At 53.3% G+C, this 26,481-nt stretch overlaps 2 protein-coding genes across 8 annotated transcripts in view; one reads left to right on the forward strand and one right to left on the reverse strand.

Moving 5' to 3' along the window:
- The window catches only part of POM121C (POM121 transmembrane nucleoporin C), a 53,188-nt gene extending 42,461 nt beyond the window's left edge, over positions 1–10,727 (forward strand). For all 3 annotated transcript variants that reach the window (XM_086691297.1, XM_086691296.1, XM_086691295.1), the window contains 8 exons: positions 2,664–2,755; positions 3,397–3,470; positions 3,907–4,031; positions 4,150–4,252; positions 4,676–4,852; positions 5,702–7,315; positions 8,621–8,743; positions 9,176–10,727. In XM_086691297.1, coding sequence (XP_086547423.1) covers positions 2,664–2,755; positions 3,397–3,470; positions 3,907–4,031; positions 4,150–4,252; positions 4,676–4,852; positions 5,702–7,315; positions 8,621–8,743; positions 9,176–9,273 — 2,406 coding nt within the window. In that variant the 3' untranslated portion in view covers positions 9,274–10,727. The remainder of the gene's footprint in view (positions 1–2,663; positions 2,756–3,396; positions 3,471–3,906; positions 4,032–4,149; positions 4,253–4,675; positions 4,853–5,701; positions 7,316–8,620; positions 8,744–9,175) is intronic.
- Positions 10,728–11,429: 702 nt separating this feature from the next.
- On the reverse strand, positions 11,430–24,916 carry NSUN5 (NOP2/Sun RNA methyltransferase 5). 5 transcript variants are annotated; one of them, XM_086691299.1, is made up of 11 exons: positions 24,757–24,916; positions 24,540–24,662; positions 23,893–24,070; positions 23,683–23,791; positions 13,181–13,319; positions 12,983–13,098; positions 12,447–12,625; positions 12,052–12,262; positions 11,838–11,978; positions 11,644–11,749; positions 11,430–11,553 (listed from the first exon to the last, which is right to left on the reverse strand). In XM_086691299.1, exons 1-11 carry the CDS (start codon positions 24,847–24,849, stop codon positions 11,539–11,541), a joined length of 1,410 nt encoding a protein of 469 aa, XP_086547425.1. In that variant the 5' UTR covers positions 24,850–24,916; the 3' UTR covers positions 11,430–11,538. The 5 variants fall into 5 exon arrangements, with proteins under 5 accessions (XP_086547425.1, XP_086547426.1, XP_086547424.1 ...); XM_086691300.1 differs by having other exon boundaries at positions 12,052–12,140; positions 12,487–12,625; positions 12,983–13,122; XM_086691298.1 differs by having other exon boundaries at positions 12,983–13,122.
- Between the last annotated feature and the right edge of the window lie 1,565 nt (positions 24,917–26,481).

Consider the following 26,481-nt stretch of genomic DNA (forward strand, 5'->3'; position numbering starts at 1 on the left):
CGTAACTATGTTCTACGTTGCAGCCAGACCGTGACATTTATTATCTACCAAGAGCACTTCCTACCTGCTGCCTTCCTTTGCTTTGTTCTGGTCTCCCTCTGGAATAACACGTCCATCCCACTGCAGGCACTCTTCAGGTGCTTTCTGTTAAGTCATGAAAGGCTGTCTTGTCTTTTGGCTGTTACAGTCGATTTGTGTTCTTTCCTCTTTTTCACACTGTAAATTTCTTGATGGAACCGTCTTGCTCATCTTGGCATTCTTTGTAAAGTAGAAAGGTCTAGAGCCTCTTGTGAAGTGGGGACTCTGCAAATCAAAGTTGAGTTATAGCGCAGAACTAAATTGACTGTTAGAAGTATAGATTGACTATTTTTTTTAATGACTCTCCTTGTTACATCTTTTGCCTGTTTTTCATTTGATACGTTCATTATATTTTTGTGGAGTTGCAGGACTTGCATTTTTCATGTTAAGGATAATAACTCTTCCTGAAAATATTTGCCTTTTAATTTTGTTTTTAGTTTTTGTTTGTTTTGGGGTGTGTTTATTTCCAGCCTACAAGGGTTTTATTTCGATTTTATGGAAATGTGAGCATGGTGGAAAAGACAGATGGCACATAGAGTCTCCCTGCTGCGCGTGATACTTTTCCACAGAGAGGTTCTTTACGTAGCGATTTTATGTGACAGTCTGTCAGTTTTCTGTCTTCTGTCTCTGGCACAGACTTCTCCCTGGCCCATAGTATGGAACAGCTAATCTGGGTTTTTTTAGTCTTTTTGTGACACTTCTTACATGTAAACCTTGGTCACATCTGGATTGTGTGTGTGTGTGTCACCTGTGACAGACATAGTGGGGGTACAGTATTTCCCCTTAAGTGTTAAACCAGGTTGTCCTTAACCCTGGCTAAACATTGGAATCATCTTTCGTACTTTATTAAAAATGTAAGGTGTGAGGTCCAAGCGTTTAGTTTTTGTTCTGTGTTTCTTTCCCTGAGTGCACCAGCATTCCTCTCACACCCGTTCTCAGCCTCGGGTGTCCTGATACTGGTCTCACGGAGTTGCCCTGTTTTCACCACTTTCGCCACCTGTCTCTGAGTTTAAATTCTTCTTTACCTCTTCAGACTTTTATTAAAGATTGCTGTCTGCTTGTTTGTGCTTATATAACTGTTACTGAGTAAGAAATCACTAGAAACTTCTGGAAGAATGTCTGCAGTGATAGGTTATTAGTATTTTTGTAATTAAGCTAAAGACTTCACGAAACTTCATGGTGCTTGCTCTTGGTCAGTTACCGAGGCTGCTTTGCAGGAGGGGAAGGTGAGAACAGACCTTCGCTACCAAGGAACCGATTGCCTGTTTGTTGGAGGAGACAGGTGTCTGGATAATAATCATGTAACAGCAAATACCATAGATACTGCATAAGTCATAAATGTCATGATAGCACATCTTAAAAAAATAAAGTTGAGGGGCACCTGGGTGGCGCAGTCGGTTAAGCTTCCGACTTCAGCCAGGTCACGATCTCGCGGTCCGGGAGTTCGAGCCCCGCGTCAGGCTCTGGGCTGATGGCTTGGAGCCTGTTTCCGATTCTGTGTCTCCCTCTCTCTCTGCCCCTCCCCCGTTCATGCTCTGTCTCTCTCTGTCCCAAAAATAAATAAACGTTGAAAAAAAAAATTTTAAAAAAAATAAAAAATAAATAAAAAAAAATAAAATAAAGTTGAAGCAGGGGGCACCTGGGTGGCTCGGTCGCTTAAGCATCCGACTTTGTCTCACGTCATGATCTCATAGTTTGTGAGTTCTAGCCCCACATCAGGCTCTGTGCTGGCAGTGCAGAGCCTGCTTGGGATTCTTTCTCCCTCTCTCTGCCCCTCTCCACTTGCTCTCTCTCAAAATATACCTAAAAAAAATAAAGTCGAAGTAAAACAAAAATTAATAAAAGCAAGACTATTAGTTTACTGGCTTACCTTTGCCGTAATAGGTTTTTTGAGGCGGGGAGGGGGGTTGGGAAAGCTTCTTAATTGTGTAATTTCTGCAGCCAACATAAAGTAAAGCTGGATGCGTCATAGGCTCTAAACCATGACTGAATGTAACCTTCTACTTTTTAATATATGCAAAAAGTACATTGTTCCTTGTACTTTATTAGCATTTCCTTACTTGTTCAGATTTTTTCCCCGTAGTTAATACTGGCAACTGACTTTCCTTCAGGGGCCTTCCTTCACAGAGAAATGTTTTTCTTTATTTTTATTTTTCTAAATTTATTTTTGAGAGGAAGCTCATGCACCAGGGAGGGGCAAAGAGAACGGGAGAGAGAGAGAATTCCAAGTACGCTCCATGCTGCCAGCAAGGAGCCCAGTGTGGGGTTTGAACCCACGAACCGTGAGATCATGACCTGAACCAAAATCAAGAGTCAGATGCTTAACCGACTGAGCCATCCAGGTGCTCCTTTTTTGTTTTAAAAGATCGTATTTTTAAGTAATCTCTACACCCAACGTGGGGCTCGAACCCACAACACGGAGATTGAGTCTCATGCTCCGCTACGTCAGCCAGGTGCTCCACAAAAGATGTTTGTCACTGAGGAGGAGACCCTGTGTGTGGCGATGAACAGAATACAAAGTTGTATTGAAGGTGGATGTCACGCTGTCCAGTAGGGTAATCGTGTCACTGCTTTTTGCCTTTTAGCTTTGGAAGAGAAGCGGGCCCAGCTTGTCACCGTTCTCCAGCCCAGCCTCATCCCGCTCGCAGACACCAGAGAGGCCAGCAAAGAAAATAAGGTAACGGGTCCTTGTTTGCACTGCAGACTAATGAGAGGGCAGGAAAGGAAGCACACGTACTTGGCTCTTAGGCCTCCTGCGGCTCCGATCCGGAGGATCCAAGATTGCCATCCAGAAGGACAGTGAAGTACCTGCCCAAACTGCTCTTGCCTCTTAAATGTCTTCTGTGCTGACCCTGGAGGCTCTGGCTCTCTTCCTCATCCTGCAGCACAAGCGACTGGGGTGTGAACGCAAAGGCCACAGGGTAGAGGGGGCACAGAGAATCATGGCAGGGGCAGGAGAGTTCATGTTCTGGACCCCAGCTGATCTCCAGGCACCAACAGGCGACTAGACTGCTGCTCTTAGGGGTCAGCTCTGTGGCTACAGCTCTCGGGAACTGGGCGAGGTGTAAGTAAGGTTGTGAAGGTTCTCGTTTCGTGCTTGTTGTGAGACAGAGGTTTCTCCGTGGCTTCCATGAACTTCTCCCTTCGTTTTGTAGGAATTTCCTTTTGATTTCTCTTATTTTTTGTCCTGGCCTGTGATCTTAAATCACAGTTGTTCTAGACTTCGGCAGGGTTGGTAGTTACGAGGCTGTAAGTAGTTACCCGATACTCTGTATCAGGAAGTCTTTCTAAATGCGCTTCTGCCTCTTCTGCCCTCAGAGAGGACGAGCTTTCTCACCGCTCCAGTTCTTCAACTCCTTTGGCAACAGACAAGGAGGCCCAGGGAGAAAAGGGTAGGTTGTGAAGCGCGCAGGAGTGGCTTCTGGTGGTGGGAGTGTTTATGGAGCATGTGAGACCCCTGCTCATCCGGAAGCATGCGCTGAGCATCGCTGTGTGCAGGACCTGGTAGGTGCAGAGGTCTGTGGTCTGTGGCACAGGCAGCTACGGCACCGGCCAGTGGATCTGTGGGCTGGCGATGAGCGCTGGTGGGGGCCTCTGAGCAGCCTGGGTGACTGCTGTCAGTAAGCACTTGTATGCCTGTGTTTGGAGCAGTTATCTTGATACCCTCCTGGCAGAAACCGTCTTGCAAACTCTCCAAGACCCCATCCACGGAAGACCAAATCTTTCAGACATAACCAGTGAGAATTCAGTGTTAAAAACCAAGTGGATAGACAAACTTGGTCATTTCTGGAAGAGGAGGAAGAAAACAAGTCCATGTTGTTTCTTTAGCTGCAGATACAACCACATGGAAGGCGCAGAACTCGTGGAGCTCCCCTCCCACACCTGGCAGCTCTGGGCAGCGGAAGCGAAAGATTCAGCTGCTACCCTCCCGGCGAGGGGCTCGGCTGACCCTGGTATGGCTTTGTCTGTCCACACCCGCCCACCCCAGCTCGGCATCCCCAAGTTCTAGGGTAGCTCCATACAGGTTTCTTGCAGCTTCCCTGATGGGCCTCTCGTCTTTCTCTCTGGCAGCCCCCACCTCCCCAGCTTGGCTACTCCATCACTGCCGAAGATCTAGATTTGGAAAAAAGAGCTTCGCTGCGGTGGTTTAACAAGGCCTTGGAGGATGGGACTGGTAAGGAAGACTGACCAGCTTCAGGCTGCAAAGAGGAGTTTCCTCTGGTTTTATTTGGATATTTCTCATCTGACAAATCCTTTTGAGGCCTCAGTGGAATCTGGAGAACAATGAGCATTGGAATCAAGGAGAAGCTTTTCTTTCTTGCTTTTTTTTTTAAGTTATTTAGAGAATGCCAAATGGGGGAGGGGCAGAGAGCGAGAGGAGAGAGAGAGAATCCCAAGCAGGCTCCATACTGACCGTTCAGGGCTTGAACTCACAAACCGTGAATCATGACCTGAGCTGAAGTCAGTCGCTCACCTGGAGCCTCCCAGGTGCCCCAGGGGAAGCATTTCTAAATAAGCAGATACCGAGTCCGTGAGCGTCTAGTGCTACGTGATGTGCCCCTGGAAAGAATTTCCCAGCACCTTTCTTTCTCCTTAGATACGGCTTCTAACTCTGGCACCGAGAAGCCCCCTACTACTCAACCTTCTTTGACGTTTACCCTGCCAACTACTGGGACCGCCGCCTCCCCAGCCGCCCTCCCAGCCCCAAGCCCCAACCCGCTGCTGGAGAGCTTGAAGAAGAAGCAGAGTTCTGCAGGCCCACCCCCTTCCTCGGGTGAGTGGGCGAGCTCCATCTGCGGCGTCGAATGGCATCCGTCCATGGGTCACGTGGGAGTAAAGGCGTCATGCCTGCCAGTCCCTGAAGGCCTTCGGGAGCTTGAACTTGATGTGGTTCAGCAGTCCTGAGCTGGCACACGCTTCCGAGCTTCAGAATTCTCTCATCAGGAGGTTCTAGGGAAGGGGGTCCACGGCTTAGTCTTAGCAGTCGGAGGCTCTGGAGGCCAGAGCCACTCAGAGCCTTGCTGTTGTCCTCTGTAAAATGCACACGTTTACCTTTGAGGTGGCTCTGAGATGTAAATGTGATCCCATGGTTACCAAGTCTTGTCACATGACCACAGGCACAAGAGGATGTCATTTTTCCCTCTAGGTTTCCAAGGGTCCTTCACGGTACTGCATGTGCCCACACTCCTCTTGTTGCCCTTTAACATAGAGTAGTCTATCCGGCATCAGCCCGTCCCAGGGCTCAAGGGCAGAGACTCTTCCATTCGTGGTTATGTACCCTGCACTCAGCACAGTAGGCAAACAGGCAGTCTTTGTTGGACGAGTAGTAAGTAAGGTGCATCTGGGAAATTAACGGGACTGGAGTTTGGGTGATTGGGTTTTCCTTAGTTTCTACACATTACCCCCCGATGAGGCCACATCGTATCCCCTCGTATCCTACGATCGGGGAAGGGTGGAAATAATGTTTCCTTGATTTTAAGGGGTGGATACTTTAAGGGTCTGTGGTGTGGATGTCGTCACAATTTGTTGACGGACTCTGAATCCCCAGCACGGTGCTAGGGAGAGAAGCGTTGAATGCCATCACATTTGAGGTATTCAGAATTTACTCTCTCTGTTCTTCCAGAATCTGCTGGAGTGGCAACCACTGGGGCCCACACACCTCCGAAGACACCCAGCCTTCCGGCCCCTCTTGGGTCTTCACAGTCGGGACCCCTTCCGGGCACCTCCTCTGACTCCAAATCTACAGCCGCTTTCTTAGGGCTGACCCCTGCTGCTTCCCCGATCCCAGCCACTGACCCCACCAAGTCCCCTCCAGCTCCTCAGGCTGAGACATCGGCCCCGTCTCCCACCCCGAAGCAAAGTCTTCTTTTGGGAATGCTGAGCACCCCACCTGCCGACCCCCCTACCTCCACAGCCCCCGCCGTGTCCTCGGCATCTCCCATGTTCAAGCCCATCTTTCTGGCCCCCCCAAAAAGCGAGAATGAGGGCCCTTTGCCATCCAGCCCATCCAAGGTCACCACCGCGACCCCTTCCGGCTCTGCCCTCCCTGCGCCTGCCAGCAGCCCCAAGCTCACTTTCGAGCCGATCTTCGGCAGCATCGGGCCCCCTACGTCTGTGCCCTCGTCAGTCCCCTTCTTCAGTCAGACGGCCGTTCCAGCCACTGCCACGAGCACCCCTCTTTTCACCGGCCAGGCCGGTGCCACCTCAGCCGTGGCTCCCACGAGTACAGCCAGCACGTCCACAGACTCTGTTTCGAAGCCCACGTTCAGCTTTGGTGTGAGCAGCGTGACCAGCACCACCACTTCCGCTGCCCAGCCTTTCCTCTTCGGGGCTCCCCCTGCCTCCGGTGCCAGCTTCACCCCGGCCGTGGGCTCCATATTCCAGTTCGGCAAGCCTCCTGCCGCGCCCGCCTCGACGACGGTCACGACCTTTGTCCAGTCCCTCCCCGGGGCCGCGCCAACGACCGCCAGCGGCAGCAGCACCACCGGCTTCGGCGGTTTCGGCGGCGGCCTCGGCACCCCCGCCCCGGTCACCAGCAGCCAGCCGGCGCCGGCCTTCACTAGCGCCGCCACCCCGGCGTTCCACATTCCCTTCGGCTCGAGCACCAAGCCCCCCCTCTCTTCATACCCGGGAGCCAACCCCCAGCCCACGTTCGGGGCCGCCGACGGGCAGCAGCAGGGCGCCGCCAAGCCGGCCCTCGCCCCGAGCTTCGGTAGCTCTTTCGCTTTCGGGAACTCTGCGGCCGCGGCCTCGGCTGCGACCCCAGCGCCCGGCCCGGCCCAGCCCGCCTTCGGCGGCGCCACGCCGTCCGGCTTCGGCGGTTTGAAGCCCACGGCGTCCGCCTTTGGCGCCCCCGCCAGCACCCAGCCGGCCTTCGGCAGCGGCACATCCGTGTTCTCCTTTGGGGCGGCTGCCGCCTCCGGCTTCGGAGCTACGACCCAGACCACCAGCGGCGGGACCGGTAGCTCCGTGTTCGGCAGCACGACGCTGGCGCCTTTCACGTTTGGGGGCTCGGCCGGCCCGGCCGGCGGCGGGGGCTTCGGGATCAACGCGGCCACCCCCGGCACCAGCTCTGCTTCTGGAGCGTTCAGCTTCGGCACAGGACAGAGCGGGACCGCTGGCGGCACGACGCCTTTCGGAGGAGGCTTGAGTCAGAGCACGTTGGGCGCACCCAGCCAGAGCACACCCTTTGCCTTCAGTGTGGCGAGCGCGCCCGAGAGCAAGCCTGTGTTCGGAGGTAAGATGAGGAACGGACTCGGGTGCTGCTCTGAGTGCTGGTCCCGGCCGCCCTCGGAGCTTTATGGTGTGGCGGTGACTGACCTTAGATACAGGGTCAGGGAGCTGTGCGTCCTGGGGGAAGACGGTCTGGTGGTCGAGGAGGTGGGCCTTTCTGAGGCAGTTTGAGCCAAGACTCCCCGTCTGTGATGCAGGGGTTGGGAGCATGGGTGGGTAGGCGTGAGCCAGAGCCCACTCTTCGGGCGCAGGAGAGCTGGCGCAGAGGCCCAGGGGCGGAAGCAAGCTCTGGTCACAAACAGCGAAAAGTGAGGTGTGGCTAGAGGATCGAAGAACAGAAGTGCTCCAGAATGATGTGGGGAGGCAGAGTTGACGGTCACACGTGGCCAGGGTTAAGTTTGGATTTAAGTATTGAGGGAAATCCTGGTAGAATTTCAAGCAGAAGAATGAAGTGATCTGATTTGCCACGTGGAAAGAGACTCCCAAGGAGCTCTGATCCTGATAGCGTGCTTTCTTCAGGAAACGGGAGAGGTCTTGGGGAGGTCCGTGTACGGAGGAGGGCATCTTGAAATGGTCGTTTGGAGAGCGGGAAAAGGAATGTAACGAGAATGTTGGAGAATCACGGTTATGAATTTAAAGCGAGGCCGGCCCGTGCTGTCACACGTTGTTAATCAGCGACATCCAAACTGAGGTGGAGAACGGGTGCAGGCCTGCCTGTCACAGCTCCAGCTGGTGCCGCGAGAGGGGCAGGGCTCGGCAAGGTGGGGGTGATACTTGAAGTGCTCGCGGTGGCCATCTGGGTGCTGGGCAGTCCCGGGCAGCGGTGAGGGGTGACGGGGTGGGAGTGGGGTGCGAGGTCAGGACTGGGAGCGAGGCGGCCGGCACTCCCTGAGGCCTGTGGGGGGAGGCGGCGGCAGGACTGGACTTTGAATGTGGCCGTGGGAAGGCGAGAGGACCCACACTGGTGGGGTGTTTGGAAGGTTCCAGTTTCTGATGCCAAGGGACAGATAAACAGGGGGCAGAGGCAGAACTCCATAGTCATGACAGAGGGAAGTAACCTGGTACAGGTGGAGGCGAGGGGGGTGGAGGGCGTTTAGTGTCCCCAGGAATGCAGAGACTCTGTTCCTTAGGTGGCCAAAAGGCAGCACCGTGGTTAGCAGGCAGGCACTTCCTACCACCGAGGGAGCCAGCTTTGGTGGTCCAGGGCTGAGGTGCCCTGTGGGGACCCCCCCCCCCAATTCGTCATCCCGGCTGTTATGCCCTCTTCCCACTGCCTAGTCGCTCGTTTTCTACGGTCTCTTCGTTCTAGGCACTTCCACACCCACTTTTGGTCAGAACACCCCTGCCCCTGGGGTGGGCGCATCGGGCAGTGGTCTCTCCTTTGGGGCGTCCTCAACACCCACCCAAGGCTTTGTTGGAGTTGGACCTTTCGGTAAGCAGCCAGCGTGACCCTGCTTCATTCTGCAAAGAAGGAGGGCGGTGGGGGGCGGGGGGGGGGGGAGGTGGAGGAGGGGGTGGGTCTTGGCAGGTTCCTGGCTCTGGGGCTCCCTGGAAAAGATCAGACTCACAGGCATGAGAAAGATGTGGCCTGGCTACAAGATTGGCAAAGCCCAGGTATGGAGTTGAGGGTGGAATGTTTCAGACCACTGGAAAGCCAAGGGCAAATGCCTTGTTGCTCGCTCTCAGGTGTTCTGGGATTCTGTACTTTCAGTAGCCACCACCCCCCCACACACACCACTGCCACTGTTGGGGAAGCTCGGTTTAAGTACCGGATTCTGTCGGCCTAACCTTCCAGAGATTAGGGTACCCAGGGAGGTGTCCCGGATAGCAGCTGCCCTGATGAGACCTTGTTGAATCTTTCCAGGATCGGCGGCCCCTTCGTTTTCCATTGGTGCAGGATCCAAGACCCCGGGGGCTCGGCAGCGACTGCAGGCCCGCAGGCAGCACACCCGCAAGAAATAGCCTTTGTCCCCGTTCCATACCCCCCCCAACCCCCCTCCTTGCCCACATCTGGACCTCAACACCTGCTAGGAAGAGCCTCTGACCCTTCTAGTTCCATAAAGCAACCTACCCCAGATCTCTGGCTTCTGCCACCAGGGAGGCGGTGGCAGCCCCGGTGGCCGGTTCCTGCTCCTTGAGGAAGAAGCCCCTGGCCTCTCGAGGGAGGGGGGTTGGGGTGCGCGGGGCAGGAGCCTGATCCCTTTACTTGAATGGCTCCGTGGCGAGGCTGGAGAAAACTGAAGAAACACCTGTACATACTGTCCTCGTCCTCCCGACTCTTGTCTGGTGTATGAGCTTGGTCAGGCGGCCTCCCTTCCCGCCTTGCCCCCAGAGCCATCTCCTCTCGCCTGGCAGGTCGTAGGCACGGCCCTACCCACACGTGCCGCCGCCGTGCAGTGGATGATGGGAGTCGGGGAAGTGGGTCAGCCCCGCGGCTTTACCTTGCTTGGCTTGCCTATAAAAAGCGGTTCTCCTCGGGTCCCGTTAGGGGACTCTGCTTCCCCAGTTCTTGCTGCTTCGTCCCTCCCTGGTTCCCCGCAGGCTCTACTCCTTTTTAAAGGACCTTGAATCTAGCTTTGCCTTGGAGACCCCAGTGGGGCTGCTCCTGCTGGTCCACTTCCTCCTGCCAAGTCTGAGTCCATGTTTGTCCTCAACCCTCTGCCAGTTCGGCCCCTAAAAGCTCGGTGGCTCAAGACTGTTAGCCTGGCAGCTGCAGGGGAGCTACCTCGCTCCGGGGGAGTGGGGGGCGCGCCGGGAGCGGGCAGGATGTCCCCCGCTGCCTCCTTGCCCGCCTTCCCCGCTGGCCTCCGTGGGGCTCGTCCGCCTCCTCCCCGGGGTTGTATGTTTAAAGCCTTGTCCTGTGTTACTGTCTGATGCTCACGTCTATTGCTCTTTGAATCGAGTTTGGAGGAAGAATTGAATTGTATGAGTGGCGGCATGTTGGTAGTGCCGGACTTAACTGTTTCAAGTTTCTGGGGCCTCGCTAATTGAATGTGGAAAGTAGCACCGCTTTATGGCTACACGTGCTGACTCCTGGATTTTCAAATGGTGTTTTGACTTTAAGGGCTGGCAGCCCAAGAGGATGGGGCCGAGGGGGAAGCAAAGTCCTCTTCCCTCTGCTGTTTCCCTCCCGCCTACCTGACCCCACCGTGGGCTGGATCCTCCCCAGAATGTTAGAAAACCAAAATTAACCAACCACGCTTCAAAATTCATCCCCCCCACCCCCCCCTTCAGCAGAGCCTCCCCTCCGTCCCGTTCTTCCCCTGTTCCCAGATCACATACCCCGGGCCCAAGAGCCTTGCTGCCAATGCCCATCCTCTTTGGGAGAAGTATGAATGCGTGTGTCTAAATTAAAAGAAAAAAATATTTAAACGTTTTTTAACGAAATAAAAATTTATTTTTGTATTTAAGCTAAATTGCCTTTTAAATTCCTTCAAGCTTGGTTCACTGAGGTGGTTAAGTATAAATGCTATTGACTAGGAATTAGCTGTATAGTTAAGTTATGCCTGTGTGGACAAGAGGCTCAGACTGTCCCAGGCAGCTTTCCTGAGGGACTAGAGCCCCTTCGGGACACATTCTATAAACCATAATTCTTATTTTATAAATAATGTGACGTAGATGTGACTTGTCCCCCCTTCCCCCTCGTGACTGAGGTTGAGTGTGACGCAGGGGACTGTTCCTTCCCACCCCCCAGGAAGAGCAGACAGTATTTACCTGTGTGTGGCGCCCAGAGGCCTGGACCTTGAGTCCCGAGTCCCTGTTAGGATTGGGGGGGGGGGGGTGGGCACGGGTCTAGAAACCAAGCTTCTAGCGATACCTTCCGGAAGGTAGAGCCTCGTTAGTGTTAGTGTTCCGAGCTAGTTTACCTCAGGTCCACAGGCAGGACACTTGGCCCGGGAGCCCCCAAAGAGGGTGTCCCGGCGCGGCCTGAGTGTGTGTGTGTGTGGGTGTGTGTGTGGGTGTGTGTACACGTACGTGCACTGGACAGGAACGGGAGGCTGGGACTTTCCATTACAAATAAAGACTTAATTCCTGTGAGGCTAGTTGGAATTTTTAGTATGAATGTGAGATTTTTCTCCTTGCTTATGTCATTAAGAATAAAAAAAAAAACTGTGATCTATTGTAGACCATGTCCTGCTTTTTATTTACGTGGGCAGAGCTGTCACGAGCAAGAACATGGCCCGGGGAGGGGCCCAGAGGACAGGCAAATCCACATTCTCCCTCCAGCTACCGCTTTCCTTCCTAAAGCAATAAAAAGAAAAGAACCTTAAAACCCGCCAGCTGAGCTGCGGGACGGCGGGGTCCCCCCGCCCAAGGCACAGCTCTGCAGACCTGCTCGGTGCGGGGCGGCACCCCAGGGGCCGCCGCTCTGCGCCGTCTCTTCCTCCGCGGGGCGGCCTCGGGTGGAGGTGCCGGTGCTTCGGCCCGGGAGACTGAGCTAGAAGGAAAGTACCTAAGTTAGAGGTGCCCGGGTCTTCCGGCGTCTTCCAAGCAGCACCCCCCCCCCCGCCCCGCCCCCCACTCACCTCGGCACCTCCACCCGTTCAAGTACGGCAACAAAGAAGCCGCCGGTGAGCGTGGTTTCAGGGGAGGCCCGGAGGCAGCGTTCAGCCCCCGGAAAAGTGCCGAGGCCACGGTGGGGCCAGGAGGGGAGGACGGGGACTAGCCTGTGGAGGTGAACAGACTTCTGGGTAAAAGACAGCAGCCCCCTTCCCCAGGACCCCGGCGGGTCCCCACTACCTGAAGGTCCCCGAGTTCTGCTGCAGGGCGTCCCGCACCACGTCTTCATTCTCCTCTTGGCAGAGGGAGCACGTGGAGTAGACCAGACGCTGCAGGGAGGGGAAAGTGAGCGCGTGGCACAGTGCTCGCCGCTGGAACCCAGCCAGGGCCTGCAAGCGCGCCTTGCTAGGTGTGCCCGCCCCGGGCTCCTCCAGCCGTCTGGTCGCCATACCTAGGGACAAAGCCTGTCAGCTGCAGACGGGCCTCGTTTCGCACCGAGATCCCTGCACTGCAGGGGACAACGTCTGCCCAGGGTCACCAGTATTAGACCGAGGCCAAAGGGAACCGCTGCCCCTTCCGCCGCAAGGTTGCCCCGCGTCTGCAGGTCCCGCGGCCAGGCTCTGTCCCCATCTCACCAGAGCCGCTACAAGAAGGATCCAGTAAGATGTACTGGACCTGACGGTAGCGCTGGTCGGAGGGCGATACCGCCAGGAAGTCCTCCTCGGCCAGCTCGCAGCACGAGACTCCGGCCCGGGCCAGCAGGGTAGCCATGGACGCCAGCCGCCCAGCGTCCAGGTCAAAGGCAAAGATCTTGCTGGAGAAGAGGGGAGAGACGGGGCGAACTGAGAATCCACGGGGAACCTCAGGGCCCACAGTTCTGACACGAGAACATGTCCCTTCACAGGGACACAGAAGAGAAGGGACAGTGGTTAGAGGGACCTGACCTGGAGACTCTGCCCCAAGGGCTGAGGGATTCCTATCTTCCCACCGGCCACCCAGAGGGCAGCTGAGCTTCGGGCTCCGCCACCAACTGCTCTGGGTCCAGAAGCGAATATTTAAGGGGAGATCCTCCTTTCGGCCTTCAAGCCCCCACTGGGTCACAGTTTTCCTCATCTCGTCCTCCAAGTACAAGGTCAGACCCCAGCTCCCTCAGGCTGACCATGGCACTCACCCCTGGTTCTTGAGAAGAGCAGCCAAGTGACTGGTCTTGTTGCCTGGGGCAGCGCAGGCATCGATGACGTGGGAGCCGGGGGGCGGGGCCAGCAGCACGGCCGGCAGACAGCTGGCCTGGCAGGCAGAGCAGGCCCTGGGCTGGCGCACAGAGGCCCGGCTCCCTCTCGGTCCTCCCCTTCCCACCCACCTGCCCTACCTTGTCTTGTAGAATGAGGTGGCCGGCCTGGTACAGCGGGTGGTCGTGCAGATCCGTCTGGGCTGGAAACACCAGCAGCTCTGGCAACAAGGGATCCAGAAGAAAGCACTTCCCTTTGAGGGCCCGGAGGTCCCCGAGGCTGCCAGGGAACAGGAAGCATCGGCACATCTGAGTTCCTCCGGGCTATGCGCCAGGCTGGCCATTTCACACGTTTCCTCACTTGGACTGTTCATTCACGCGACAGATGCTCCACCGCCAGGAAGCGAGGGACAGGATCGATTTGATACGAATGGGCAGCAGAGGGGCGCCTGGGTGGCTCAGTCAGTTAAGTGTCCAACTCGACTTCGGCCCAGGTCAGGATCTTGAGGTTCCTGGGCTCAAGCCCCATGTCAGGCTGCCAGCGCTGAGCATGCTTAGAATTCTCTCCGTCTCTCTCTGCCCCTGCCCTGTGTATGTGCGCACGGGCTCGCTCGCTCTCTCAAACAAACAAAAAAACCACCTAACTTGGACAGAGGTCACTCCTGGGGAGGCGGGCACCGAGCTGACTGCTCAGGGGCAGGGGTCTCCTAACGTGAGGAGCGGAGACGGAAGCGTCATGTTCCAAACCCTGGCGAAGCGGGCCGACAACGATGCTCAGTTCGGAAAGCCATCCACAGGGGCAGAGCTGGAAGCCAAACCCAAATAGCCACTGCCTGGCGCGCCGCCCAGCCTCCCAACCACGTGCTGCGGGCAGAAGGACAGAAGGACCGTCTACCACAGAAGGGGAAGGCGGACGCAGGGGCGACTCCCCAGGATGAGGGGGATGGGGACGCAGGGGAGCAGCGGGGAGTGCACAGGAACGGTGGCGGGCAACGGAAGCAGTGGGCACAGCACAAGAGAGCCAAGGACGGTTTAGGCAGGGGAGATCTTTCTGTGGCCGACCACATGACACGTCTGGAGGCGGAGAGACCAGGTCAGGGGCTGCTTCTGCCAAAGAAGACGGAAAACCACGGGCAGAGTGGGGGGAGGGGGCAGAAAGATGCCGCAGGCAAGGGCGTAAGTGACGAGGGTGAGAAGAGAAGCATTTCCGGTGACTGGGTTCGTGGCCCAACCAAATGCTTGCGTGATGGTGATGTCAGCTGCCAGGTTAAGAGGGAATGCAGAAGGGGCAAAGGTCAGGGATGCAAGGACGGGTTCAGGGTCCACAAAGCAATCCCCGTGCTGTGCTGCACTCACAACAGGAGGGATAAAAATCCTGATCGGCTCATCTGACAAAACTCAACATGCACTGAGGATAAAGACACTCTCCGCAAAGCAGGTGCAGAAGGCACACGCCTCGCCACAATAAAGGCCGTATGTGAAAAGCCCACAGCTGACATCCTCGGTGGGGAAAAGCTGAAAGCCCTTCCTCTAAGATCAAGATCAGAGATGCCCACTCTCACCCCTGTTACTCAACAAAGCCTGGTGAGCATTTGGGCGAGATCAAGAAGAAAAAGGCGCCCACGTTGGAAAGGAAGAAGTAACACGGTCACTATCTGCAGATGATATATATAGAAAACCCTAAAAACTCCCAACCAAAAAAACTTGTCAGAATTTTTTTTTTTTTTTTAAGTGTATTTGAGAGAGACAGAGCATAAGCAGGGGAGGGGCAGAGAGGGGAAGGAGAATCCCAAGCAGGCTACTCGAGGTCAGTGTGCAGAGCCTGACTGGGGGCTCAAACCCACAAAACCGTGAGATCATGACCGGAGCCAAAATCAAGAGCCAGATGCTTAACTGAGCCACCCAGGCGCCCCCAAACTGTTAGAACTTATAAATGAGTTCAGTCAAGTTGCAGGATACAAAATTCATACGCGAAAATCTGTTGTGTTTCTACACACTGACAACCTAACTGTTGGGGGAGGTCACAGAGAAGATGTGACCACCTGTTGGGAGCAGGACCCGGGCAGTCAGAGGCTCCTCACCCCTGCCCCGGGATGAGCATCCTGCTTGCCTTCGCCCCTCCCAGAGGCTGCCTGAGGACACAGCCTTGAGAGAGTAATACGGTGTTGAGACCATCTGGAAGGTATGAGACAACCCATTAAGGCCTCTGTATAAACTGAAGATTCTGGCAGGCAGGTGTATGTTCCCTCGCTTATGAAACCTGCCACCTAGGGGCGCCTGGGTGGCTCAGTCAGTTGAGCGTCTGACTTTGGGTCAGGTCATGATCTCACAGTTCGTGAGTCCGAGCCCCGGACCGGGCCCAATGCTGTCAGCCTGTCAGCACACTTTGGATCCTCTGTCTCCCCTCTCTCTCCACCCCTCCCCTGTTTATGCTCTCAAAAACTAAAACGTTAAAAAAACAAAAAACCTGCCACCTACCCACCCTTTGGTCTCTCCTTGCCCTCTGCATACAGGGGCCAGTTTCAGATCAAAGGCTGCAAACCAACAACGGATGAACAAGCCTGGAGACCAAAGACACGGGCCTTGGGAAAGGCGTCCACAGGGGAAGTCCGCAGTTGGCCGGCGACCTCTGTGTGGGGAGGCGTGGCCCATATGTCGGCCTGTGGATCGCTGTACGAGCACGGGGCCGCCCGGGGAAGGGCGGGCCGCTTTAACCACACGGATGTGAGGACGTGGAGGGCGCTGTGGCGGTAGACAGCAAAACAGACGAAGCACCGGGGCTGGCGGACCCCTGGTACAAGGGAAAGCAAGAACAGCCACGGCAACCCCAGCCAGCAGGGCAGTCCCCGGTTCAGGAGACACTCCTGATGAGAGTCTGCTCCTGCCGAGCTCACCGACGTAGCTGCCAAGCTCCAGCAAAAAGCCAGGGAAAGCAGCCAGGCGCAGCTGGTGCGGCCACGGGGCAGTGGCTTTTCCCTGACCACGCACGAGGCGGAGATGCCCTCCAGTCGGGGCTGCCTGGCGCTACTTCCTTCCTTAGACACCGGATTACTCTAGCCTGCAGGGAGGCTTGGCCCTGTGAGAGGGACCTCCCCGGGCTTGTGGGACCCTGGGAATCCAGAGAGGAGATATAACAAATTCTCAGGGGGGCTGGGAGCGAGATGGGCCATCTGCACCCGTCTTTGAAGGCTCTGATCAGGCCACATGATGGCAGGGAAGAAAGTCGACACGATCTCCAGTCCAGCCCCAGCCCCGGGACGGGATGCTGGTGTCCACGCTGAGCCCACTTGTGCCACAAAACGCTTAGAATGAATGCTGGGCAACGTGCTGCTGATCTAGGGGAAGTGGAGCGGTCCCGGGGACGGGTGTGGGGCGTGGGGAAGAGCCGGGCCTGAGAGGGAGCTCAGAAAGCCAAAAAGGCTATCCCAATGGGCCACGAAGGGTCTGGAGAAAGTAACCTGGAAGCAAATGTGATCTGACCGCATCACTGCAGGGACCCCACCTGAACAGAGAGGTCAGCCCGTGGAAAGCCTTAAAACCCGAACAACAATTTCGGTCAAGAAAGTCCCTTGACACTGCAAGCTGGGTGTTCTGCCCCTGCCCGCGAATATGGGGTTTCTCTCTCTCTCCAGTACGAGGGAACACACCGGACACAGACATCTCACAGGGCTGAACTCCGCAAGCCTCTTACGGTGAATTCACGCCGGTGCTGAGGGGAAACGCAGCTGGGAACCTGTAAACCTGTTACCCCCACGAAGAGTGACTGTCCGACAACACAAGCCGCACAGGGAGACTGGAGGAACTACCTAAGATCTGCGCCGAGTGGGCACTGTGCGCCCTGCACATAGTCCTTCCAACAGCCTAGCAGGGCAGACAGAAGAGCCAGAAGGCTCCTGGTGGGTGACAGCCAGGACCTCACAAAGTGTGAGATCACGACCTGAGCCAATATCAAGAGTTGGACACTTAACTGACTGAGCCATCCAGGTGCCCCAATGTTGGACCTTTCAAGTGCTCCCCCAAGGTCACCAGCACAACCCCACCATGTCATGGCATGGCGGCCAGAGACCTATAAGATGGGCCCGCCACATTAACGCGATAATGGTCACGTGCAGAACTGCCTCTCTCGCAGGATATCCTGCAGGCTTTGCTGGAGATCTGAGAGAGGCTGGGCAGTGAACCCACGGAACATTCCAGGCCCAGACACTGCCCCAAGGTTTTGGGAATCGTTTGGTCGGGTAAGACCCGCCTTGTCACAGACACCGTGATTGCCAGAAGGCACACTTATCCAGCCCCTAAGAACGTGGAAGATGTGTGTGAGCCTCTGCAGGGGTTTTTGGAGTCTGGAGGCCTCTTACTCTCTATCTGGCACAGTGCCGGGTCCTCTATACCGCCCGGTAAAGAAAGTGCACGTGTGCGAGCGGGGATCAGAGAGCGGGCCGCCTATGAAAAGGCAAAAATACCAGTGGGACAGATGAAAGCCCTGGGCGTCCCCCAAACAGGGCTGCCACTGGAGTTCAAGGTGTCTGTGACTCTGGAAGGTGTGGGGCGGGCGCTGTGGCAGAGACAACAGACGGGAAGGGTGCCCCTGGGATTTGGGTCTCAGCTCCGGAAGGAGACAGAAGCCACGCATTCCTCCCCGTCCCCCTGGGCAGGGGGGGCAACAGCTTCTAGCTGTGTGCCCCACGCTCCTCCAGGCAGAGCCTCTCAGGAAGAAACAGCACAGAGAGCGTTCTGACTGGTGATCTCTCAGAGCCCTGGCCCTTAACCCTCCGCACAGGCAGCGGGCTGCGCCAAGGGCACTGGCCCCGCGGCTCGGACAGAGGATGTTGAATAAGCCCCTGTGCGGTCAGGGCATATGACAAGACCCGTGGTTCCCCTGCAGGAGCCCAAGGCAGGCCTCACCGGTCTCCACACCCCGGCTCCGAAGGCACTGACGCCCCCTGGCGGTCAATAAACTGATGCCCTAGCTCAGGTACGAGCCCTAGCAACTGACCTTTGGCAGGCAGTGCGGACTAGGCGCGGAGGAAGCCGACCCACCGTCACCCCCTGGCGGGGCGGCCTGCTGCCGAGGAAGCCAGATTGCCCCGCAGACGCGGTGACTTGACTTGGTTCACCCGGTAACACGACCTGTGTGTTCTAAATAACGCCCGAGGCAACTGCCAAAGGTGCCTGCGGCCATCCTCCTGAGCTCCCAACCGGTAAGGAATTGGCAAACTGACTGGACCGGCCCCTCCCTCCAAGCGAGGGTTCTAACTGCGACTCGGTTTGCGTGGTTATCACATCTGGCCCAACCTGAGCTTTCCTGGCCGCCGCACCAACTGGGCCGCCACCGTTGGGAGACTGAAAAAGACCCGTGGAGAGACATCCTCATCGACCAGTGACTGGGGGTCACGTTTGAAAGGCCGTGACGTGCAAGACCGGGCAGAAGAACATGATACTGAATGGAGGATCCTTCACCCACACACCCTGCAAGCAGCAGGACCGGCAGTCGGGAAAAAGAGATGTTTAACTTTTTTTTTTTTTAACGTTTTTATTTATTTCTGAGACAGAGACAGAGCATGAGCAGGGGAGGGGCAGAGAGAGAGGGAGACACAGAATCCAAAGCAGGCTCCAGGCTCCGAGCTGTCAGCACAGAGCCCGACACGGGGCTTGAACTCACACGCTGTGAGATCATGACCTGAGCCGAAGTCCGACGCTTAACCGACTGAGCCAGCCAGGCGCCCCGGAAAAAGGGATGTTGTAAAAAGCAGATTACGTCACTAACAGAAAACCACCTTGGCTGGGTGGACTAGGCACCGTCCCTGCCGTTAGTACGTCCGGACGATCCACCGGTAGGGCCTGCTGCCCCATATGCCAGACCGGGGACCCTGCCGAGACACCCAACACCATAAAGCAAACAGCTGCCGCCCCCTTACCGTGGAGCAACGTGCGGCCACTGAGCACGCCAGGCTCCACCACGCCTGGGAAAGGAGTCACCCACTGACACGCACGCTGGGATGTCCCACACCTAGGTGGGGAGCTACCCGTCTCCCCCGGGATCCCGCTGCCCTGCGGCAAGCTGCACCTGCAGAAAGGCACCCCACCTGGAATGGCACACGCGTTCTGGAAGAGGGGAGGAGGTGGGGGTCCCGGTCTGGCACATGCACCCCCCCCGTCCCATCTCCTCATGGCGGACAGCGCCGCCTCCCCCCCGCCAACACTCATGCTGCGGTCAACCTGGTCAAGAAACTAAAGCTGCCAGCCTCCCTCTCCTCAAGGCCAGATGGGCACAGTCTGTCATCTATGAGGATATGATCATTTGGATGGTGCCTCTGTTCCTTCCGTGAAACTGGAGGACATTCTAGCCCATACAGAAGCCCTTATGAAATTCACCCAGCCCACTGTGAATGGCAGCCAGTAAAGCTGGTCCTTACGGAACACTGAAATGTCTCTAATAACAAAAGCTGCCCTCCAAAACAGGATGGCCTTGGGAATTATTACTGCCTCACAAGGAAGCACCTGTGCCATTATCCAAACAGAATGTTCTAGGTTTGTATCTGATGAATCCACTAAAGTACCATCTTTACTAAAATCATCTAAAGACACAGGTAAATGCCCTGAGTGATCTGACCTCCAGCCTAGAGGATTTTAAGAAATCAATGGTTTGGATCCTGGGGTTCTTGGAGGAAGAAGTTTTCACTGATTTGGGGAATGTCTGCCTTCATCTGTTTTCTTCTGCACGTGCCTGTACCACTGCTGTGGCTTCTGCCTCCAGGGCAGCCAGCCAGCTACCAAAGGAGCTATCTCCGTGCTCGTGAGACCCTCGCTGACCGCTCAGGGCACACTGAGGAAAACAGTCACGTGGGATTTTAAGAGCTTGTCACAGGGGTTAGTGTGGAGGGAGGTCACTGAAAGGACATGACTACCAGTTGACCTGTGAGCTGGACCCCGGCAATCAGAGGCTCCTCCCCTCTTTCCCTATCCTTGGGATGGGCATTCCCACTCGCCTTCTCCACCAGAGGATGCTCCGAGGACAAAGCCTTGAGACAGGGTCATGGTGTTGAGACCATATGGACGGTATACGGGCATACCTCATTTCATTGCATTTTGTGCTTCACAGATAAGTGCATTTTTTACAAACTGAAGGCGCCATTTTTCCAACGCTATCTGCTCACTTCTTGTCTCTGGGTCATGTTTTTGGAATTGTCACAATATTTTAAACTTCTTCATTATTAATTATGGTCATCTCTGATTAGTGATTCTGACTCACCAAAAACTCAAGTGATGCTCAGCATTTTTTTAGCAATAAAGTATTTTTAAAATACAGTTTTTTTTTTTTTTTTAGACATGATGCTCTATACACTTACGAGATCACAGTATAGTAGAAACATAACTTTCATAGGCAGTGGGAAACCAAAAAATTCATTCCACTTGCTTTATTGCAGTGTTCTGGAACTGAACCTACAATATCTCCAACGTGGGGCCTGTATGTGACTGAACCCAATTCAGGCCTCTCAATAAACTTTCAAGATTCTGGCAGGTGGGGGCAAAGATGTACTTGCCTTCCAGTTACCCAAGACAAGCCTCGTATAGAAGTTCCCTTGCTTATTAAACCTGCCACCTATCAATCTGGAGCAGCCTGCCTCTTTTTTCATTCCCTCTCTGACCCTGCCTTCTGTGTTTGGGGGCTGGTTTCAGATTATATCTGGGAAGCTCCCAAGGAGGTTGCAAACCAACATTATCTTGAAAAAGAAATTAACGGGGCGCCTGGGTGGCTCAGTCGGTTGGGCGTCCGACTTCAGCTCAGGTCACGATCTCGTGGTCCGTGAGTTCGAGCCCCGCGTCGGGCTCTGGGCTGATGGCTCAGAGCCTGGAGCCTGTTTCCGATTCTGTGTCTCCCTCTCTCTGCCCCTCCCCCATTCATGCTCTGTCTCTCTCTGCCCCCAAAATAAATAAACGTTAAAAAAAAAAAAAAAAATTTAAATAAAAAGAAAAAGAAATTAACAATCCCATTTACACTTGTATCCAAAAAAATTCAAAGAGGTGAAAGTCCTGTACTCTCAAAACTATAAGATAGTGGGGTGCCTGGGTGTCTCAGTTAGTTAAGCATCTGACTTTGGTTCAGGTTCTCATGGTTCATGAGTTAGAGCCCTACATCAGGCTCTGTGCTGACAGCTCAGGGTCTGGAGCCTGCTTCATATTCTGTGTCTCCCTCTCTCTCTTTCTGTCTGCCCCTCCCTGCTCATGCTGTCTCTCTCTCTCTCAAAAATAAACGCTAAAAAATAATAATAATAGTAATAGTAATAATAAAACAAAATTACCTATTCTTGAAAAAACAAAGAAACAAACAAACAAAAAACCTCTAAGATACTGATGAAAGAAACTAAAGATGATACAAACAAATGAAAAGATAGTCCATTCTCATGGACTGGAAGAATAATGCTAAAATGTCCATACTACCCAAAGCAATCTACAAGTTCAATGTGATCTCTATCAATTCCGATAGAATTGTTTACAGAGAGAACAATCCTAAAATGTAGAACCACAAAAGACCCTGAAGAGCCAAAGCAATCTTGAGAAAGAAGAACAAAGCTGGAGATACCACACTCCCTGATTTCAAACTATATTACAAAGGTATAGAAATCAAGACAGTATGGCATTGGCATAAAATCAGACACACAGATCAATGGGACAAAACAGAGAGCCTAGAAATAAACCCATACTTAAATGATCAATTTATGACGGAGAAGCCAAGAATATACAGCAGGGGAAAAAAAAAAAAACCAGTCTCTTCAATAATGGTGTTGGGAAGACTGAAGCCACACACAAAAGAACGAAACGGGACCCCTACTTTACAGCAGACACAGAAACTAACTCAAAATGGATGAAAGACCTAAACGTGAGCCCTGGAAGCAGAACACCCCTGGAAGAAAACATGGGTGGTAAGCTCCCTGACATCTGTCTTGGTTTTTTCTGATTTTTTGGATCCAACTCCTAACAAAAAGCAAAAGCAAAAGCAAAAATAAACAGGTGAACTATGCCAAACTAAAAAGTTCTGTAGGGCACAGGAAATCATCAACAAAATGAAAAAGCAACCTACCGCGTGGAAGAAAATATCTGCAAATCACATATGTGGATAAGGAGTTAATATCTAAAATATGTAAAGAACACTAACTCAACAGTTAACGAAAAAAAGGGGGAGGTGGGATTAAAACACACGTAAGGAATCTAAACAGTTGTCCAAAGACAAACAGATGGCCAAAAAGTACACGAAAAGGTGCTGAACATCACTAGTCATCGGGGGAAATGGAAATGAAAGCCACAATGAAACATCACCTCACACCTGTGAGAATGGCTATTCCCAAAAAGAAGTAACGAGGGTTGGTGAGGATGTGGAGAGAGGGGAGTCCTCGTGCACTGTTGGAGGAAATGTTAACTGGTGCAGCCGCTGTGGAAAAACACTATGGAGGCTCATCAAAAAATTAAAAATAGAACTACCATACGATCCAGCAATCCCATTTCTAGGTATTTGTCCAAAGAAAATGGAAACACTACTTCAGAAAGATACCTGGACCCTGTTTACTGCAGTACTATCTATAACAGCCAAGATGTGGCCGACGTGTCAACTAAGAGATGAGCAAAAAAAAATACGTAACTATATATATGTGTATTGTGTACCTACACCTGTGTACACACACACATAGGAATATTATTCAGTTCCCTCTAAAAGAATAAAATCTTGCTATTTGTGACCACACGGATGGACCTTGAAAGTATTATGCTAAGTGAAACAAATCAAACAGAAAGACAAACACTGTATGTTCTGTTGGGTGGACTCTCTTTTTAAAAACAAAAACAAAACCAAAACCAACCAACCAACTCATAAATACAGAGAACAGATTTGTGACTGCAGACGGGTGGGGGGGCATGTGTGCAAAAGGGGTAGAGACAGTCAAAAGGTACAAGTTTCTACTTGAAGTCTTGGCGATCTAATATACAGCATGGTGACTAATAAAAATACACTCTTGCATATTTAAAAGATGCTAAGAGATCTTAAAAGTTCTCATCACAAGAAAAACTTTCTGTAACTATGTGCGGTAACAAATGTTAACTAGATTTCTTGTAGCAATTCTTTCGCAGTGTACGTACATACAAAGTCATTAGCCGTCTATCTGAAACTAATGTTATGTCAATTATAAGGGGGCGGGGACACTGCAAAATAAACCAACAGCCCTGTGTTTAAGCATGTTGCTTTGGAAGGATTTCTTTTAAATCTTGAATTTTGAATAAACAGGATTTAGCAATTTAAAACGAAGAAGGTGCAAAGTTCAGAGGGGAGATGAATTTAGTATGACACACACTGTGACTGTGGGGTCTGTTTACCACTCCTATGACCCCGAGGGTAGCAATACTGAGAGAAGTCTAGACTGCGAGACACAAATCATCAGGCGAGAAGCAGGAATTAAGAGTTCGAGAAATTGAGGGATGCATTAGAAGAACATAGGAGGGAACCACAAGAATCCATGTTTAAGGGACAGAGGAAGACAGGCCTTGGAAGGAGAGGAAGCAACTGCCGGAAAAGTCCAAGAAACGGATCCCTGTTTCCCAGTGCCCCCCAGGCACCTCCCCTGGAGGAGGGCAGCCAGGCGGGGTTCTCAGCTCACCTGGAAGCCCGGCCCTGGTAGGAGAAACCTTGTCTCTTGAAGTAATCAACCGCATCATCACAACAGGTCTTCAGAGTGTTCACCCGCACAAACCGAGGCACCTGAGAGGCTGGGAAGCAATCAGCAGTGAGTGGGCAGGATCGAGGCCTCTCTTCCCAAGGCCTGCGAGCTACCCTCCTCCACACAACTCCTTCCTGGGAGAAAGCTCACCTGGGCCAGGCTTGGATTCCACCTGCAACAGGTCCTCGTTCTTGCTCACACCTCGATGAACCTTGAGCCGGGCCAACTCAGCCTTCAGCCTTGCCTGGTGCCGGTCCAGTAAAGGTTTCCATCGGCCCCCACTGCCACCTTTAAAGCCCTTTCCCAGCAACAACTCATACACTAGTACCTGGGGATGAGGAAAGAAAGAGAAAAAACTTTAAACGTGAATGTCTTGGAACTCCATAGTGTTGGAACCGCAAGCGCTGAACCAATCACCTATCCAGACAGCAACAGATGAAAGTGAGGTGTCCCGCCCAGGATCACAACGGATTTACGGCTGAGCCCTGTCCCGAAACCTGTCCCCAGGGCTGCTCAGCCCAGGGCTCTGGATCCCAACCTTCCTCCTTGTCAGCATCATCCATTTGTTTCGGCCAGTGTCCCTGCCACGGCTACTTTGCACTTTCGTCCTTATTTCATCTTCCACTCGGCTCGAAGTTAAAGCACTGTCATCCCACCTCAAATAACCCGGCTAAAGAGTGCTCATCCTCATTTCAGAGGGGCGACTTGCCGAAGTCACACCGTGGACGGTACCGCGCGGCGACCAGGTCCGGAGGGGGCTCACAGCCCAGCCCCGCCCCGCCCCCCGGCCCCGCTACCTTGGCCAGGTGCGGCCGCAGCTTCTTCTCGGCGCGGAGGAGGCCGGCGCTGGTGATCACGGCGTCCAGCACGGAGGAGTAGCGCTGGGTCTCGCACACCAGCGCGTACAGCTGCTTCACGTTCTGCTCGTGGCCGAGAGGACACCGGCTGAGGCAGGGGCCCCCCGCCCGGGCTCCCCTCCCGCCCCTCGCCGGCCCGAACCCCGAACCCCGCTACCTGGAAGCTGCTGGCATACACCAGCCCCTTGATGGAACCCCGCCGGCTCTCCACGCCCGCCAGCACGGACGCTGCCGTCGCGTAGAGCGCCATGCTCTGCTCCCGCGCCTTTACGGCTGTGTCGCGAAGCGTGCCCGCCTCTGCACCGCCCTGTCTGTCTGCACTTCCGGAGTCAAAGGGCACGGAGGTTCCGACCCGGAAGCCCCAGAGCTCTTCCGAGGCTCTCCGGCGTGTTTGCGGTCGAACCCTGGGAGCGCGTTTCCCTGTTTCGTAGCTCTTCGCTTTTTTTCTAACAAATCTTTGCCAATCTCATAGACAATGGAATTTTGCTGCTGTTTTAACTTCCCTGAGGTTGACTATTTTCCTATGCTTATTGGTCCTTCGTAATCTGTTATGGTAACATGCTAATGTCTTTTGGTCACTCTTACAGCATCCCTTAGTGTCCTTTGTATATTGACCATATATAGCTCGTCTTAGGTGTTATTTTTTCCAGTTTGTTTTTGCCTTTAATGTGGCTTATAGTTGTTTTGGACAACTGTAAATGTTTATGACAACATTTATAAAACTATAAAAAACGTCTTCACTTTTTACAAACTTTTATGGTGTCTGCCTTTGGTGTCATGCTTGGAAATCCCTTCACACCTTTATAATATAGAAATCGTGGCTTCATGTCTTCACACTTAAACCTTTAACCCATTTATAATTCAGTTTGCACAAGATGTGAGGAAGAGCTCTTTGTTTCCAAATGGCTAGCTTTTCAGGCATTGTAATCATCATTTACGGGAAAGTGTCCCCAGCCTGAACTCTAGGAGAACAGGGATTTTGCAGTATTTGCCTCTGTCCCAAGCCCCCATGTGGTTAGTGGTACATATGGAGTGAACAGATCCAGTGCGTGTGTATCTCAAGCATCCAAGTAGGCCTCCATGGACCAGAATATTCCTGCCTGTATAGTCTCTGTATTGTCAGCAGCATGTCGGCAAGCATTTTGCAAGAAGGTTGACTCTACATTAAAATTGCTGAGTTGTTTAAAGTTCAACCCAGTCCTGTGCCTCTAGGTTGGTTAATAAGTGATCTTTTAGTGGACTCCCCCAACCCGATCAAATCACATAATCTATTTTATTTTCTTCATAGCATCTGTTCCATATGTAGCTATGATTTATCCTCTAGCTGGCTCCACGAGGGCAAATCCTGTTTGACTTATCAATCCCTACCTCCTAAACCGGTGTTTTTCTCACAATAAGGACCTAATATATCTGTTGAATAAGTGAAAGAGTGAATGAATTGAGCACAAATTGATGAGGACACGTGGACAGCTATGCCAGAGTTGACCCGTCCTAAATCCCAACCCCACTCCTTCAGGTGAGTGGTTAAAAGTGCAACAATATTGATAAAGTCCATAGTTGACTCAGATTTCCTTAATTTTTACCTAATGTACATTTTCTGTGCTTAAATACCAGGACACCACATTACATTCAGTCATCATGTCTCCTTAAGGCAACTCTTGGCTGTGAGTTTCTCAGACTTTCCTGGTTTTTGATGACCTTGATAGTTTTGAGGAGCCCTGGTGTTTTGTAGAATGTCCCTCAACTGGGATTTATCTGAGGTTTTCTTTCTCATGCTCAGACTGGGGTTCTGGGTTCTGGGGAGGAAGACTCCCAGTGCCATCCTCATGAGATCTCATCAAGGGCATATAGTATCAACATGACCTTATTCACTGATGTTAAC

Source organism: Puma concolor, chromosome E3, assembly GCF_028749965.1.
Source record: "Puma concolor isolate L17-30 chromosome E3, mPumCon1.1.hap2, whole genome shotgun sequence".
Taxonomy (NCBI): Eukaryota; Metazoa; Chordata; class Mammalia; order Carnivora; family Felidae; genus Puma; species Puma concolor.

Coding starts and splice junctions, on each gene's coding strand:
- NSUN5 (XM_086691298.1), bottom strand. CDS start 24,849: ATGGCGCTCTACGCGACGGCAGCGTCCGTGCTGGCGGGCGTGGAGAGC. Junction 13,123..13,180: donor ACCTCATTCTACAAGACAAG/GTAGGGCAGGTG, acceptor TCTGTGCGCCAG/CCCAGGGCCTGCTCTGCCTG. Junction 11,750..11,837: donor GAACGGGTGGAGGTGCCGAG/GTGAGTGGGGGG, acceptor CTTTCCTTCTAG/CTCAGTCTCCCGGGCCGAAG.